General features: G+C 42.6%; 1 protein-coding gene across 2 annotated transcripts in view; it reads right to left on the reverse strand.

Moving 5' to 3' along the window:
• Positions 1-8,093: 8,093 nt before the first annotated feature.
• Positions 8,094-13,231, reverse strand: part of pepd (peptidase D) — a 46,207-nt gene continuing 41,069 nt past the window's right edge. For both annotated transcript variants that reach the window (XM_076995033.1, XM_076995034.1), the window contains exons 10-15: positions 11,313-11,381; positions 10,693-10,770; positions 9,738-9,886; positions 9,405-9,589; positions 9,012-9,203; positions 8,094-8,835 (exon numbers count right to left, since the gene is read on the reverse strand). In XM_076995033.1, coding sequence (XP_076851148.1) covers positions 8,689-8,835; positions 9,012-9,203; positions 9,405-9,589; positions 9,738-9,886; positions 10,693-10,770; positions 11,313-11,381 — 820 coding nt within the window. In that variant the 3' untranslated portion in view covers positions 8,094-8,688. The remainder of the gene's footprint in view (positions 8,836-9,011; positions 9,204-9,404; positions 9,590-9,737; positions 9,887-10,692; positions 10,771-11,312; positions 11,382-13,231) is intronic.

Consider the following 13,231-nt stretch of genomic DNA (forward strand, 5'->3'; position numbering starts at 1 on the left):
GCTTCGCGCTTGTTTTGTTTCCTTTTTTCATGAACACGTGCACCTGAAGGACAGATTTTACATAATGTAGTGGAGTAAAAAGTAAAAGATTTGACTTTGAAATGTAGTGGACTTAAAGTAAACAGTTACAAAATGAAAATACGTGAATAAAGAAAAACAAAATAATTACTTAAGTACAGTAATTACGTTAGCCGCCGAGGCATTAACGGTGAAAGGAGACGAGGAACACCGCCACAGCCAAAAACTCTGCTGATTGGGGACTCAGTTATCAGAGATGTATGGAGCAACAGTATTAAGGCCTTTTGCTTTCCTCGTGTTACTGTCTGTGAAGTGATACCCATGATTCACATGCAGAACTTGCACCCAACTGCCAGCAGTAATGTCAGTAATGTCAGTAATGTCAATCACAGGAGCTACCATCTCCTGTCAGAGAATCTGTCCACAGTCTCAGAGGTAAACTCCAAGAGACTGATGAGGTTCTGCAACACTACAGTCTACAGTCTTGTAGGAACTTGCCTACTTCTCTTGCACACTCAGTGAATTCTCAGGTCTGACACACTGGAACCCATGCTCCTAGTCAGTGTTACATTCCAGTTCTTTTAAATAGCCGGTGGCATGGCTCTCAGAATCAAAATAAAAATGTAATCAGAAGTAAACATAGTAGTACAAAATATTGTAACAAACAAAATTTGATCCCAGTGAAATGCACAAGTGATGTAAGCTATCCTGATCAAACACATCAAGTCTTCAAAATCTCCTTACTAAATGTCCGCTCACTCACAAACAAGTCTTTTATAATAGCTAAATTAATAGAAGATTATTGTCTGGACTCTCTTTTTCTAACAGAGACTTGGCTTGATAGCAATGGAGCAATAGTGCTAAATGAAGCTTCGCCTCCCGACTTTAACTATTTTAATGTCTCTAGAGTAAATAAGAGAGGTAGTGGTGTTGCATGTTTTTACCATAAAGCATTCCGCTGTAAGCAGATCTCATTAGGGGAACATCCTAAGTTTGAATATCTGGCAGTACAACTCAACAGTAATTATCCAGTTCTTTTGATTGTTATCTATCATCCTCCCAGACTACATACAGATTTTCTTGAAGATTTTGCAGAAATGCTTTCTAGGATTTTAATTGATTTTGATTATGTTTTAATTGCTGGGGATTTTAATATTCATGTGGGTATATCCACAAATCCTATCACTTCAGAATTCACGAGGATGCTTAACTCTTTTAATCTCATACAGTATCAAGCCCAACTCAACTCATTTCACAGCCATATTTTAGATTTGATCATTTCTAAACGCATAGGGGTTAATAATATTGAAATTACTGATCTTGCAATCTCTGATCATTTTGGTGTATTTTTCAATATGTCATTATCTATTAGAACAGTCAGTGAAAAGCGCACAATAACCAAGCGTTATCTCAGTGCTGGCAGTGCCGTGGACTTCTCAGACATGATACAGTCCCTCCTCTCTCAGAAATTGGGAATGAGTTAGTTGAAACATTCACACACAGAGTTAGGAAATGTATTGATGCTGTGGCAACAAAGGTAACTAAAATTATCTCTGGTAGAATTAAGATGCCCTGGAGAAACACTCCATCTATTATCAGAAGTATAGATCAGCTAGTAAACCCCACCTCCTGTGTCTTCCCTGAAACTGTTTCAGTGAATAAATGTGAGAAGTTTGCTATATTTTTTAGGGACAAGATTACTAATATAAGGCAGAACATAGCAACAAGCACTAATAGACTATCAACCCTCATATCAGTTACTCAGCCTAACTTTATTAAAACTGCAATGGTAAACCCCTATTAAAGAACAGAAATCTTGATCCCACAATTCTCAACAATTATCGACCTATATCTAATCTTTCCTTTCTTAGCAAACCCATTGAAAAAGTTGTGTCAATCCAGGTGAATGATTATGTCAAAGTAAATCAAATAAATGACACTTTTCAGTCTGGTTTCAGAGCTCTCCACAGCACTGAAACACCCTAGTTAAGGTAGTAAATGACTTGAGATTGAATAAGGATGCAAGCAAACTCTCAGTCCTTTTTCTACTAGATTTAAGCACTGCTTTTGGCACCTTTGATCATGAAATACTTCTTGATTGACTACAGAGCTGGGTAGGCCTTAGTGGCTTAGTCTTAGACTGGTTTAGATTGTACCTAACTGGGCGTGATTACTATGTAGCATTAGGTACCTCTCCCTCCACACGTCAAAAAATTGTTGTGGCGTCCCCCAAGGATCAATTCTTGGGCCGTTACTGTTCAACCTGTATATACTTCCTTTACCACATATCATTAATAAACATGTATTAGTTATCATCAATATGCAGATGACACTCAACTTTATATTTCTCTAGAAACTAAAGCCCTCAAATTGCTCACTGTTTGACTGCATAGATGATATACAGACATGGATGTCTGACAATTTTCTGCTATTAAATAAAGAGAAGACAGAGGTTCTTGTTCTTGGCAGTGATTCAAAGGAATGATGTCCAGACTTATTTAAATCAAATGAATATGAATGCCAGACAATGTGTGAAGAACCTGGGCGTCACCTTTGATAATGAGCTCAGCTTCAAATCACACATCATGACTACATGCAAGACAGCTTATTTTCACCTCCGAAAAATGCCGATAGTGAAAAACTTGTCCATGCATTTATCACATCAAGGCTAGATTATTGTAACGCTGTTCTGTCTGCTCTTCCAAAGAGCTTTATTTCTCACCTACAACGAGTTCAGAACGCTGCTGCAAGGGTTCTGACTCGCAGGAGAAAGAGAGATCATATTACACCTGCACTCCACTCACTGCACTGGTTACCTGTCAGCTTTAGTATAGATTTTAAGGTTCTAGTGATGGTTTTTAAATGTCTTCATGGTCTTGCTCCTCTTTACCATCTAATGATGGTTAGATATGTTCCAGTCAGGTCTCTCAGGTCTTCACATAGTAATCTACTGGTGATTCCTAAAATCCGATTAAAGATTGGCGAGGGGGCTTTTAGCCACTATGGCCCAAAGCTCTGGAACACTCTTCCTGAAGTGCTCAGAGGCAGAGGAGTCTCAAAACCTTGCTTTTTTAGATCTGCTTTTAGTTTTAGTTAAGCAATCCTAAATCTGTTCCATCTTATTTACTTTATTTACTTAGGCATTTCATCCCTTCACAGCTTCAAGAAGAGTCTCAAAACTTTCCTCTTTAGATCTCCGTTTAGTTAAACTTTGTCTCTCTCTTCAGAAGAAACTTATTGCAGAGGTTGTGACTTCTCTCCTGGTACGTGTCTACACAGGCGACGCCAGACGCAGTTCATAGGGAACTGTCAGGATCAGGCGATCTAACTTGACAAGAGTCGAGAGGTTTGGCGGTCGAACTCCACGGGGGGGGGGGGGGGGGGGTATACAGGTGGCACCAGGCAGGGTAACTGAGTGATTGGGAGTTTCACCCTCGGCTAGGAGTCGAGCACCAGGTGGCCGCGCATAACTGTGGGCTGATGAGCACACAGTTCGCAGAAAGCCAGTGAGAGTGAAGGTCGCGCTCTGTGTGAGTGTGAGTAGCTAATTCTGTTCTAATTATTTTAATAATTTTTCTGATTATTCTGTTTTCCTGATTATTATTATCTTATTTATTTTACTTTTTTTACATTATTTTATTTAGTTACATTTTATGTTATTTTAATATTTATTTTATTACATTATTATTATTATTTTACAATTTGTATTCACTTTATTACTGTGACGTGCGGGCAGGGCGAAGGATGAGACACGGAATTCTCGCTTTTAGCACACGGTCACTGCTTTATTTAAACAGGTATAGCGCAGTAAGCGCACGGAAAACATATAGACACGCACACACAATGTGTAGACTCAGACAACGACGAGCACAGGACACTGCGCGAACGCACATTAAGTCGACAAACCACATAAGTCCCACGTGATTACGAGACGAGCCACAGGTGAGACGAATCAACACAAGACACAACTGCACCCACAGAGATCCACAATTGCAGACTAGGAGACGTAGACGACGTAAACACACGCCCAAAAGGGAGGGGTCGGGGTCCTCAATGTGACAGACTCCCCCACCAAGGGCACTACCCGTCCCGGGGTGCAAACAGGACCGAGTGCCCCGAACCCACGACGACGGGCGGATCCGACGCGCTCAGTCCTGCCGTATGGAAGTCTCTCCTCGGTCTCCATTTGCTCCTCCTCACCGCCCAGGCTCCATTTCATAGACTGCTCCGGGCTGCCACCCCGGGAGTAGTCCATTTCGCTTCCCCTGGAGCGGTCGGAGAGTAGGCCCCCCTCTGGACTCCACCTCCCTTTCACAGTCCCGCTGGAGAGCTCCGAGGGGGGCGGACTCTCTTCTTCCTCCTCCGTGTAGGAGTCGGCCTCCTCCTTCTCATCCTCCTCCTCCTCCCCACCGTAGTCTACGGTGGGAGCGGAGCACACGGACGGAGGGTAGTCCTCCTCTTTCTCCTCCCTCCCACCGTAGTCCACGGTGGGAGCGGAACACACTGATGGAGGGTAGTCCTCTTCCTCTGAATCCTCCTCCCCACCGTAGTCCACGGTGGGAGCCGAGTATACGGACGGCGGATGGTCTTCCTCTCCCTCCTCCTCGGGCTCCACCTCCCTGAATTCATTTTCCGGGGTTGAGTTGGTGGCGCCGATCACGCAGGCACCCACTCTCAGAGGCGAGAGGGTGCGGGAAGGAGAGGGGTGTAGCTCTTGCCATATCCTCACCATGCCCTCGCGGAGCATTTCTGCCACCTCGGGGATGGGGCACTCCCGAGCCGACGCCAGCTGGAACGCACAAACCGGGTCCTGCTCCAGCTGCTCCAGCATCGGCGTGACGTTGCGGTGTGGGGGGGAGGAAGAGGCACGGTGATGCCGCTTGCTGGGGCGCTTGCCCTTCTTCGGCCGGGTCGCATAGCCTGGCATGGTGTCTCCGCAGGCTCGTCGTTCTGTGACGTGCGGGCAGGGCGAAGGATGAGACACGGAATCCTCGCTTTTAGCACACGGTCACTGCTTTATTTAAACAGATATAGCGCAGTAAGCGCATGGAAAACATATAGACACGCACACACAACGTGCAGACTCAGACAACGACGAGCACAGGACACTGCACATTTACTTCAATACTGTCCACCACTGCTATTCAGCAATAGCATGTTTTATAAAACATGTAGACTATATTGCCAAAATTATTTGCTCACCTTCCTTGACTCACATATGAGCTTAAGTAACATCCCATTCCTAACCCATAGGGTTCAATATGACATTGGACCATCCTTTGCAACAAGAACAGATTCAACTGTTCTGTAAAGGTTTTATGTGTTTATGGGAGTTTTTGACCAAAAGCTCTTCCAAAAGCGCATTTGTGAGGTCACATAATGTTGGACCACTCTCAGCCTCCGCTCCAATTCATCCCAAAGGTGTTCTATTGGGTTGAGGCCAGTCAAGTTAATTCACACAAGACTCTGCCATCAATGTCTTTATGGACCTTGAATTATGCGCTGATGCACAGTCATGTTGGAAGAGGAAGGGGCCAGCTCCAAAGTGTGCACACAAAGTTGGGAGCATGGAATTAATCAAAATGTCTTGGTATGCTGTAGCATTCAGAGTTTCTTTCACTGGAACTAAGGGGACATGTCCAGGTCCTGAAGAACAATCCAACAACATAATGATTCTGAAGAAAGTTGGCAACTTCATCGTACTATGCGCTTCAGCATCCACTGACTCCACTCAGTCAGTTTACGTGGCCTACCACTTCATGTCTGAGTTGCTGTTGTTCCCAACCACTTCAATTTTCTTATAATACAGCTGGTGGAATATTTAGTGAGGAAAATTCACCCCTGGATTTGGTGCACAGGTGGCATCCTATCACAGTTCCACGCTGGAATTCACTGAGCTCCTGAGAGCGACTCATTCATTCACAAATGTTTCACAAACCAGTCTGCATGCCTAGGTGCTTAATTTCATACACCTGTGCCATGGAAATGATTGGAACACCTGATTCCGATAATTTAATAATAAAGGAAATACTTTTCCTTTATTATGTATATACATATATGTATATACATACATGTATAAAAAATGTTTTATAAACTGATTAAAGCCAATGAAACGTGTGCCTTTTTAGTTTTTGTTTCATTTTAAACACACCACATGAATACCTTCTAATGATTCAAGCATTGTAATTTATTTACCCTATACTGAACAAACCCAGACACTGGATTTCGCCTACAGTTGAGAGAGGGTTCAGAGTGATGCTGATCAGATTTAACTATGAATAATGAATACATGAATAATGGGGTCACGAAAAACTCATTTAATGACCTTTCAATCAATCAGTGAATTTCAATCAATAACACTGATCAAAATCTTTTCTGTGTCATTTAGGATCCAGACTGCAAATTCATAACATTTTGTGAGAATAGTTAAGTGTTCATAAAATATTAAACCCAAACAAAACAAACAAACAAACAAAAAAAGATATGCAATCATTAAAATGAAATTTTTTTGGACTACCCATAAGACAAGAATTACCCTTAACAAGGTATTAATTGAAATAAAAAAAAAAAAAATGCCATCATATGCCACGTTATTGTCATGTTGAGGACCCTGGCCCCTCCCTTTTGGGCGTGTGTTAACGTTGTCCACGTGCTTTGTCTGCGTCAGTGGATTCCCGTGGTTATGGTTGTGTCGTGTGATAATCTGTCTCACCTGTGAATCGTCTCGTAATCACGTGGGGCTAATGCGCAGTGTCCTGTGCTCGTCGTTGTCTAAGTCTACACGTTTCTGTGTATATGTGTGAGTGTTCATTGTGCGCTATTGCGCAATCGTCTCTTAAGATTAAAAGTGACCGTCTGTTACGAAGGACTCTGTGTCTCATCCTTCGCCCTGCCCGTGCGTCACAGTTATTAAGTATTGTAACTTAGAAGACATATAAGAAAATATTTTAAAAGATTCATTCATACATTAAGGTCCAAATGATTCTGTCACTCAGTGTAAACCCATGGAAACAGGATTAACACACAAATGAAGTGGGCAGTAATATAACTCAAAATTCAAATGAATTTGCTTAGTGCTTTTTACAAGGTACGGTCACTAAACATCTTTACATAGATCATATTTACAAAAAATTTCAGGGAAGCCGGCTTAATGAGCAAGCCAAGGCTATAGTAGCAAAGAAAACCTCCCTGAGGAAGAAAATTGGAGAGGAACCAAGACTCAGGAAACCCAGAGCTTCTGATCAACAACGGATGGCAACTAATAACATGATGAATAAAGATGCAGCTTTTTACTTTTTTTGAGCCTTGAGGAATGACAAACAATATTTGGCAGAGGTACATGGATTATTCATTAGTTTTATTCAGAACTCATAGTAAATACCTAAACACAGGAGAGCCGATGGGCTAAGTCGTACAGGTGCCATGGCAACCAGGAACATGCCTTTTTAAACCTTCAGGAGTGCTGGTGGCTGCTTTAACTGCTTGGTGGCTTTTGTCATCAATAAGTTGTGGTATTGTCCACTGGGTATTTACATTGGTAAATATGCATAATTTCTCTCATCCACTGTAACCCACACACAAGCTACTTATAAATGATCAAAAATGGTATCTGCATTAAAGTGTGCAAGTCATTTTGAGAATGAAAACAGCACAGATGACAACTGGTTGGTGGTCCCTGTAATATGTGCAGGCTGCAGTTTGGCTGGAGAGTACGGAAAGTCTGATGGGATGGACACTGAACCTGACTTTTTTATATGACCTTGGAAGGACAGGTTGTTCTTTAACTAGTCACAGTGTTTTTTTCTTCTTTTTGAGAAGGCATTTGCTTGCTTACAATGCTAAAATGTATGAACAATGAACAAATTATATTTTGAGATAAATGTTAAGAGGATAACAGAAAATGTTGATCTATTTGACCATCCAGCATTAAGAATTATGCAATTAAGCAAGAACGTTCATCTGTCTAGCTACTGCTTTGCTGAACTTTTATCAGTACATGGTTGACTGAGATCTACTGTCAAAACAAAAGTAAAAGTTGTAAATATTGGGATTATACAAAAGACACTCAACAAGTATAAGATGCTTGAATTTTATTTTGAAAGTATGGATTTAGTGACTGACAAATCAATAACAAGACAAGCAAAAGGCTGATCTGATTGAGAGGAGCACTGTGGACCAGTGATGGCTATGCTGCAACACTACTGTTGCCCCAAGGGGCCACGCTCCTGCTGCATTCTGGGAGATTGCCAGACTGCTGCTGGAGAACATGGCCGCTCTGTTCTTGAAATGTGAGACCTCATCAGATCAGCTCGAGTTAAGCAAACTTGTATCACTTGCATCGAACTGCATTTTTACTTCCCCAAACATTTTGGGCAAAATATAGAAATGATTTGTTCAGTTGTTTATATTGTAAAAAATTGAATATACAATGGAAAAATATGTTGGAACTTCATGCTGTATTAAAAACGTGTAATCTGTAGATACCATATAATCTTATGATTATAATTATATATTCTCATGATCATAATTGTCAGTTATAAGGCATTATAATGTTAAGTTTAAATGCGCACACCGGAGACTGTAATTAAATTTCTAAAGAACAACATTTGCTGAATCAGGATTTGTTCGTATCTGCACAGAAGGTGACGGGACATTGTGTTGCCACAGTGATTACACTTTCTGGCCGCCAACAATGGGGCAGAATGATTTCTCATGTCCATCACCCATAAAGGCCTCGATCTCCTCCACCGTACGGGGCACACACGTCAGCAGCTCCACTCCGTCAGCCGTCACCGCCACGTTGTCCTCGATACGCACCTGTAAGGTCAAACACAAATCTCTTACACATGGCCACAGGGTAAAATAATAATACATGTGTATATTTTGGTGTAAACAGGTGTTCTAAAATGGATGTCAGTAATGAAACCACTGTGTTATGTTCTAAACAGTGCTCTTGTTTGCAAATGTGGACGCAGTGGCCAAGGTGGTCTGACCCCTCCGAAGTTGCGGAACCGGGCCAGCACATGGTTGTTGAAGAATGAGCTCTGGGTGGGTGAGGCCAGCGCCCCGTCCAGAAGGTGGTTGATGAAGTAGATGCCCGGCTCCACAGTGAGGACCATGCGCTCCTGCACCAGACGCCCCATGCGCAAACTCTTCAGACCCGGCTCGTCCACCCGCTCCACGCCCTGTACCGACAAGGGCATTGACAATATACTGTAGATTACGTCATAATGAAATGTGTATTTCAGTACTCAAACCATTTCCTGTTTTGTCAGAACACATGTCAAAGCACTGGATATAGAATATAAAGTCAACATTTGGAGCCTTTGTGCCTTCTGCCTAGGTTTTCTCCATCCATCTCGCCAACATCTCTGCTGGTGACTGACCTCAGGATAGCCTCCAACGTCATGCACGTCGATGCCCAGCAGGTGCCCCAGGCCATGGGGCATGAAGACGGCCCCTAGGTGCACCTTCAGCATGTCATCCACGCTCCCCTGTAGGATGCCGATCTTCACCAGCTCCTCCAAGTGGACCCGGTCAGCCAGGCGGTGCATGTCTGTCCACTTCACACCTGTGATAGAGGTGGGCCTTCACTGACTGAATGAGCTCCAATCAGCCTATTGTTCCTCAAAATTAAAACTTTACTTTTCAGAAATGTACAAACATGTTTCAACTTCCAACATGCACCAAAAATGTGTGTGGGCCCAGTGTCCACGTACCTGGTCTGAGGGCAGCCAGAACCATTCTGGAGGACCTGAGCACAGCTTCATAAATGGCCTTCTGGTCAGGGCTGAATTTGCCATTGGCTGGGAAGGAGCAGGTGATGTCAGAGGAGTAACAGTAGTACTCCCCACCCATGTCAAACAGGCTGGGGGAGGAGCAGAGAAGGGAGTGTGAGGTCTTCGTATTCTTAGCGTTAATTAAGTTAAATGTGCCACAGAAATGTGGCTCAAACTGACTGTGCAGTTCCATCTGTACTATGGCCAATAAAATTGAGCCAGAGTTTCTAATTTAAGTAATACAGTTACAAACATGGCTTAATGTTATGCAAATGTAATGAGTCCTCAATTCAACATCAGGTTTGGTCACTGCTGTTTCCTGATGTACTCCTCTTTAACGCACCTTTATGCTTGACAGAGGAGCTTTTAAAAATGTCTCTCAAGTACAACCACAACCCTCACAAAATGGAAATTAAACGAGCAGGGGAGATGGTGCTGGTTCTTTAGAGGTAGATCTTGTGGTTTAGAAAACAGCAGTGCTTTGCTGCTTTTTGGCCACCAGGGGGAGATGTTTTACTGCCAATGTGACAGGACTACAACATGGTAAAAATTTGTGTGTCACCATCTCCTTCCAATATAAGTGCATAAGTTTGTTTCAACACCTACAGACACACATTACATCCCTGTATTCATTTTGTTTTATATTATTACAGATACCGATACTTGCTGAGACATTTTACTGTAGACATACTTTATACAATCATGGTTATTCTATCGTTCTGAACAGATGGATAATCTTTTGGCTAAGACTTCGATTAAGGCAGGAAAAGTTTTGAATATAAATGCACACATAATGACAGACAAGCAATTCAAAAGGAAGGAAATGTGATCTTCAGATCATCTTGTGATCATCTTTTAAAGGACCTTGTGACCTTGGCTTGGGCTGTTCACTCACCACATGTCTCCACCCTGAATGGTTTTGTCATTTGGCGCCCCTGCATGGCCGTAGTGCAGGATGGACGAGTTGTTTCCACTGCAGAGATATAACCAATAAGACGTGGCATCATCAGACAAACGTCCAGCAAGAAACAACAGCTGAACATTATCAGACGATCTGAGTCAGCATGATTTGGTAGAGGTACCAATGCACTCATAAGGATGACTCCATGATAAACAGCCCACCCAACCAGTAAACACCAGATCTAGTTCTCCATGCCTCCAGTGTAAATAGAAGCCTGCAGTGATGAACTATGGATCATAGCAAGGATACAGAACTATAGACTACTGCATCATAGCACTGTTTAGACTCCTGCACTGCACACATCAGGGCACTATTGCACAAAGAACATTTCTCATTCTTCTGGGTGTTCGTCCAAGCTCCAGTACCCCCCTCCAGGTAGCAAGGTAGTATGGGAGTGTGGAAGAACACCCAGAAGAGTGAGATATTTAGAAGAATACCCAGAAGAGTGAGACACAAGACACATTCTCAGGGCAAGAATAGTAGCAGACCAGAACAGGGTTGATTTGGTGTCTATGAGCCGGGCTGTTCGGATCTGTAGGAACTGTACTTCTTACCTTCCACAGATGCAGGTGTAGGAAGTTTGTCGCATTCCCCCACGAGAGTAGCAATAATGCTGAAACAGACTAACACACACACACACACACACACACACACACACAGAGGAAAAGGCTGAAGAGCACGCACAAAAGTCACATGCAGAAAATACCATACATCATAGAAACCCTAAAAAGAGCCACACTCAAATACACAGCTGAAACAGACAAATACACACACACACACACACACAATACACAGCTAAGTCATGTAATGTAGGCACGTTAGCACATCCTGTTATATAATACTATTGTATATCTGATACATATGATTTCTGATGTGCATCTGTTACATGCCTCCCAAGAACAGATCAGACTCCAACCTCATAATTTCACTTATTACTTCACCTGTGTAATGTGGAATTGAAGACACTTTCTTATGTCATTAAAAAGTGCTAATTCACTTGTGGTTTCCTAAACCCAGAAATTCTGCTTAGGTTCTCCCAACCAACCTGACAATACAGAATCTTGCACTGATATTCGAATTTGGAGTGAAATACTCTTTAAATCTGCCTTCATCCCAACTGATTAGCAACACTCCTGGTCAATTACTGAAATCCTGAGCCCAACTGACTGGACGAGTGGAATCAGGTTCTTGTCTGGAATGAAAACACTGGCCCTCTGTTTCCACGACTACACACGCCTGAGGTAGGAGACACCCAAGGAGAACATGGCAATCGGTAAACTCCAGAAATAAACCACAAAACAGTGGAACTCGTCGAGGTCTTCAAGCAGTAAAGCTAGAAACTTTAGATGCTTGCCCGACTCCACGGTTGTTAGATACACTCCCCTGTCAGGCACAAGGAAGAATAATATGAATCCCAGAGTTTCTGAGATATGCAGCCCCCAGCTATGAGCTGTGTTTGTGTTAGAGAGAGTGAGTATAGGAGAAGTACGTTCAGGAGACAAATGGGGAGAGGGTTGGGTGGAGGTGCTGAAGATAACAGCTTCCCCCAAGCACAGGGAACTAAAGAGCCTTTTTCAGAAAAGAGCTACATTCAATTAATCTGATCAGGGTTCTAACGAGCATGTGTATATATGAACTTGCATGTGTGTGTGTGCTCCGAGATCATGTACAGTCCAATAACTGAATTGAAATGTTAATGAAACCCCATGCTGGCTGAGGTGGCTTCAGGCGGAGTTGGGTCGTGCACTCATACACACCGTCATGGGAGATGCTCAATACAGTTTAATATTTGAAATATAACGAAAAGAAGCCACAAGCAAACTTTTTGCATAGTCACAAAACCATTGCAAAAAGCCTAACAAACCAATTTTCAGTCACTGGGCAGATGTCACTGGTATTCAGATGCTCCGAATAGCATATCCAACCTCTCTAAAACTACCCGTAAGCACGAGCAGATGAATCTGACAGAATCCTTCTCAGATGTGTCTGATCAAACGGACCCCTGAGAACATAAGATGGAACCAGATTTCCACATAATGCCCAGGTTGAAGGTGGAGAGTCAGAACAGAACAGAAGTAGTTTTATATCTGAAAACATCTGAATGCATGACATCTCACTTGAGCTTTGAACCTGACATTTGAACCTGTGAAATATTAAACCTGAATTTGGTCCAGTCCTTAGGCAGACAGACTCTTCAAAAATACGGCCACAATTATGACGGTTTAACCCATCACTGGCCAAAACACCATATGGTCATCTCGTATTTATCCTAACCTTTTATTTACCATAGCCATGATTGTGTTCTTTATTTCCAAGTTAACTTTGGACAGAAAAAAGCCCACAAAGCAATTACTGATGAAGTTGTAATTAATATCCAGAGACCTTTAGCCTGTCCCGAAGAGAACTCAATCAAATTCTGAATGAAAAGTTCACAGCATGAGGCAGAAACCTGAAAAGGTCAGACTCCCTTCTA

Source organism: Brachyhypopomus gauderio, chromosome 2 (genome assembly GCF_052324685.1).
Source record: "Brachyhypopomus gauderio isolate BG-103 chromosome 2, BGAUD_0.2, whole genome shotgun sequence".
Lineage (NCBI taxonomy): Eukaryota > Metazoa > Chordata > Actinopteri > Gymnotiformes > Hypopomidae > Brachyhypopomus > Brachyhypopomus gauderio.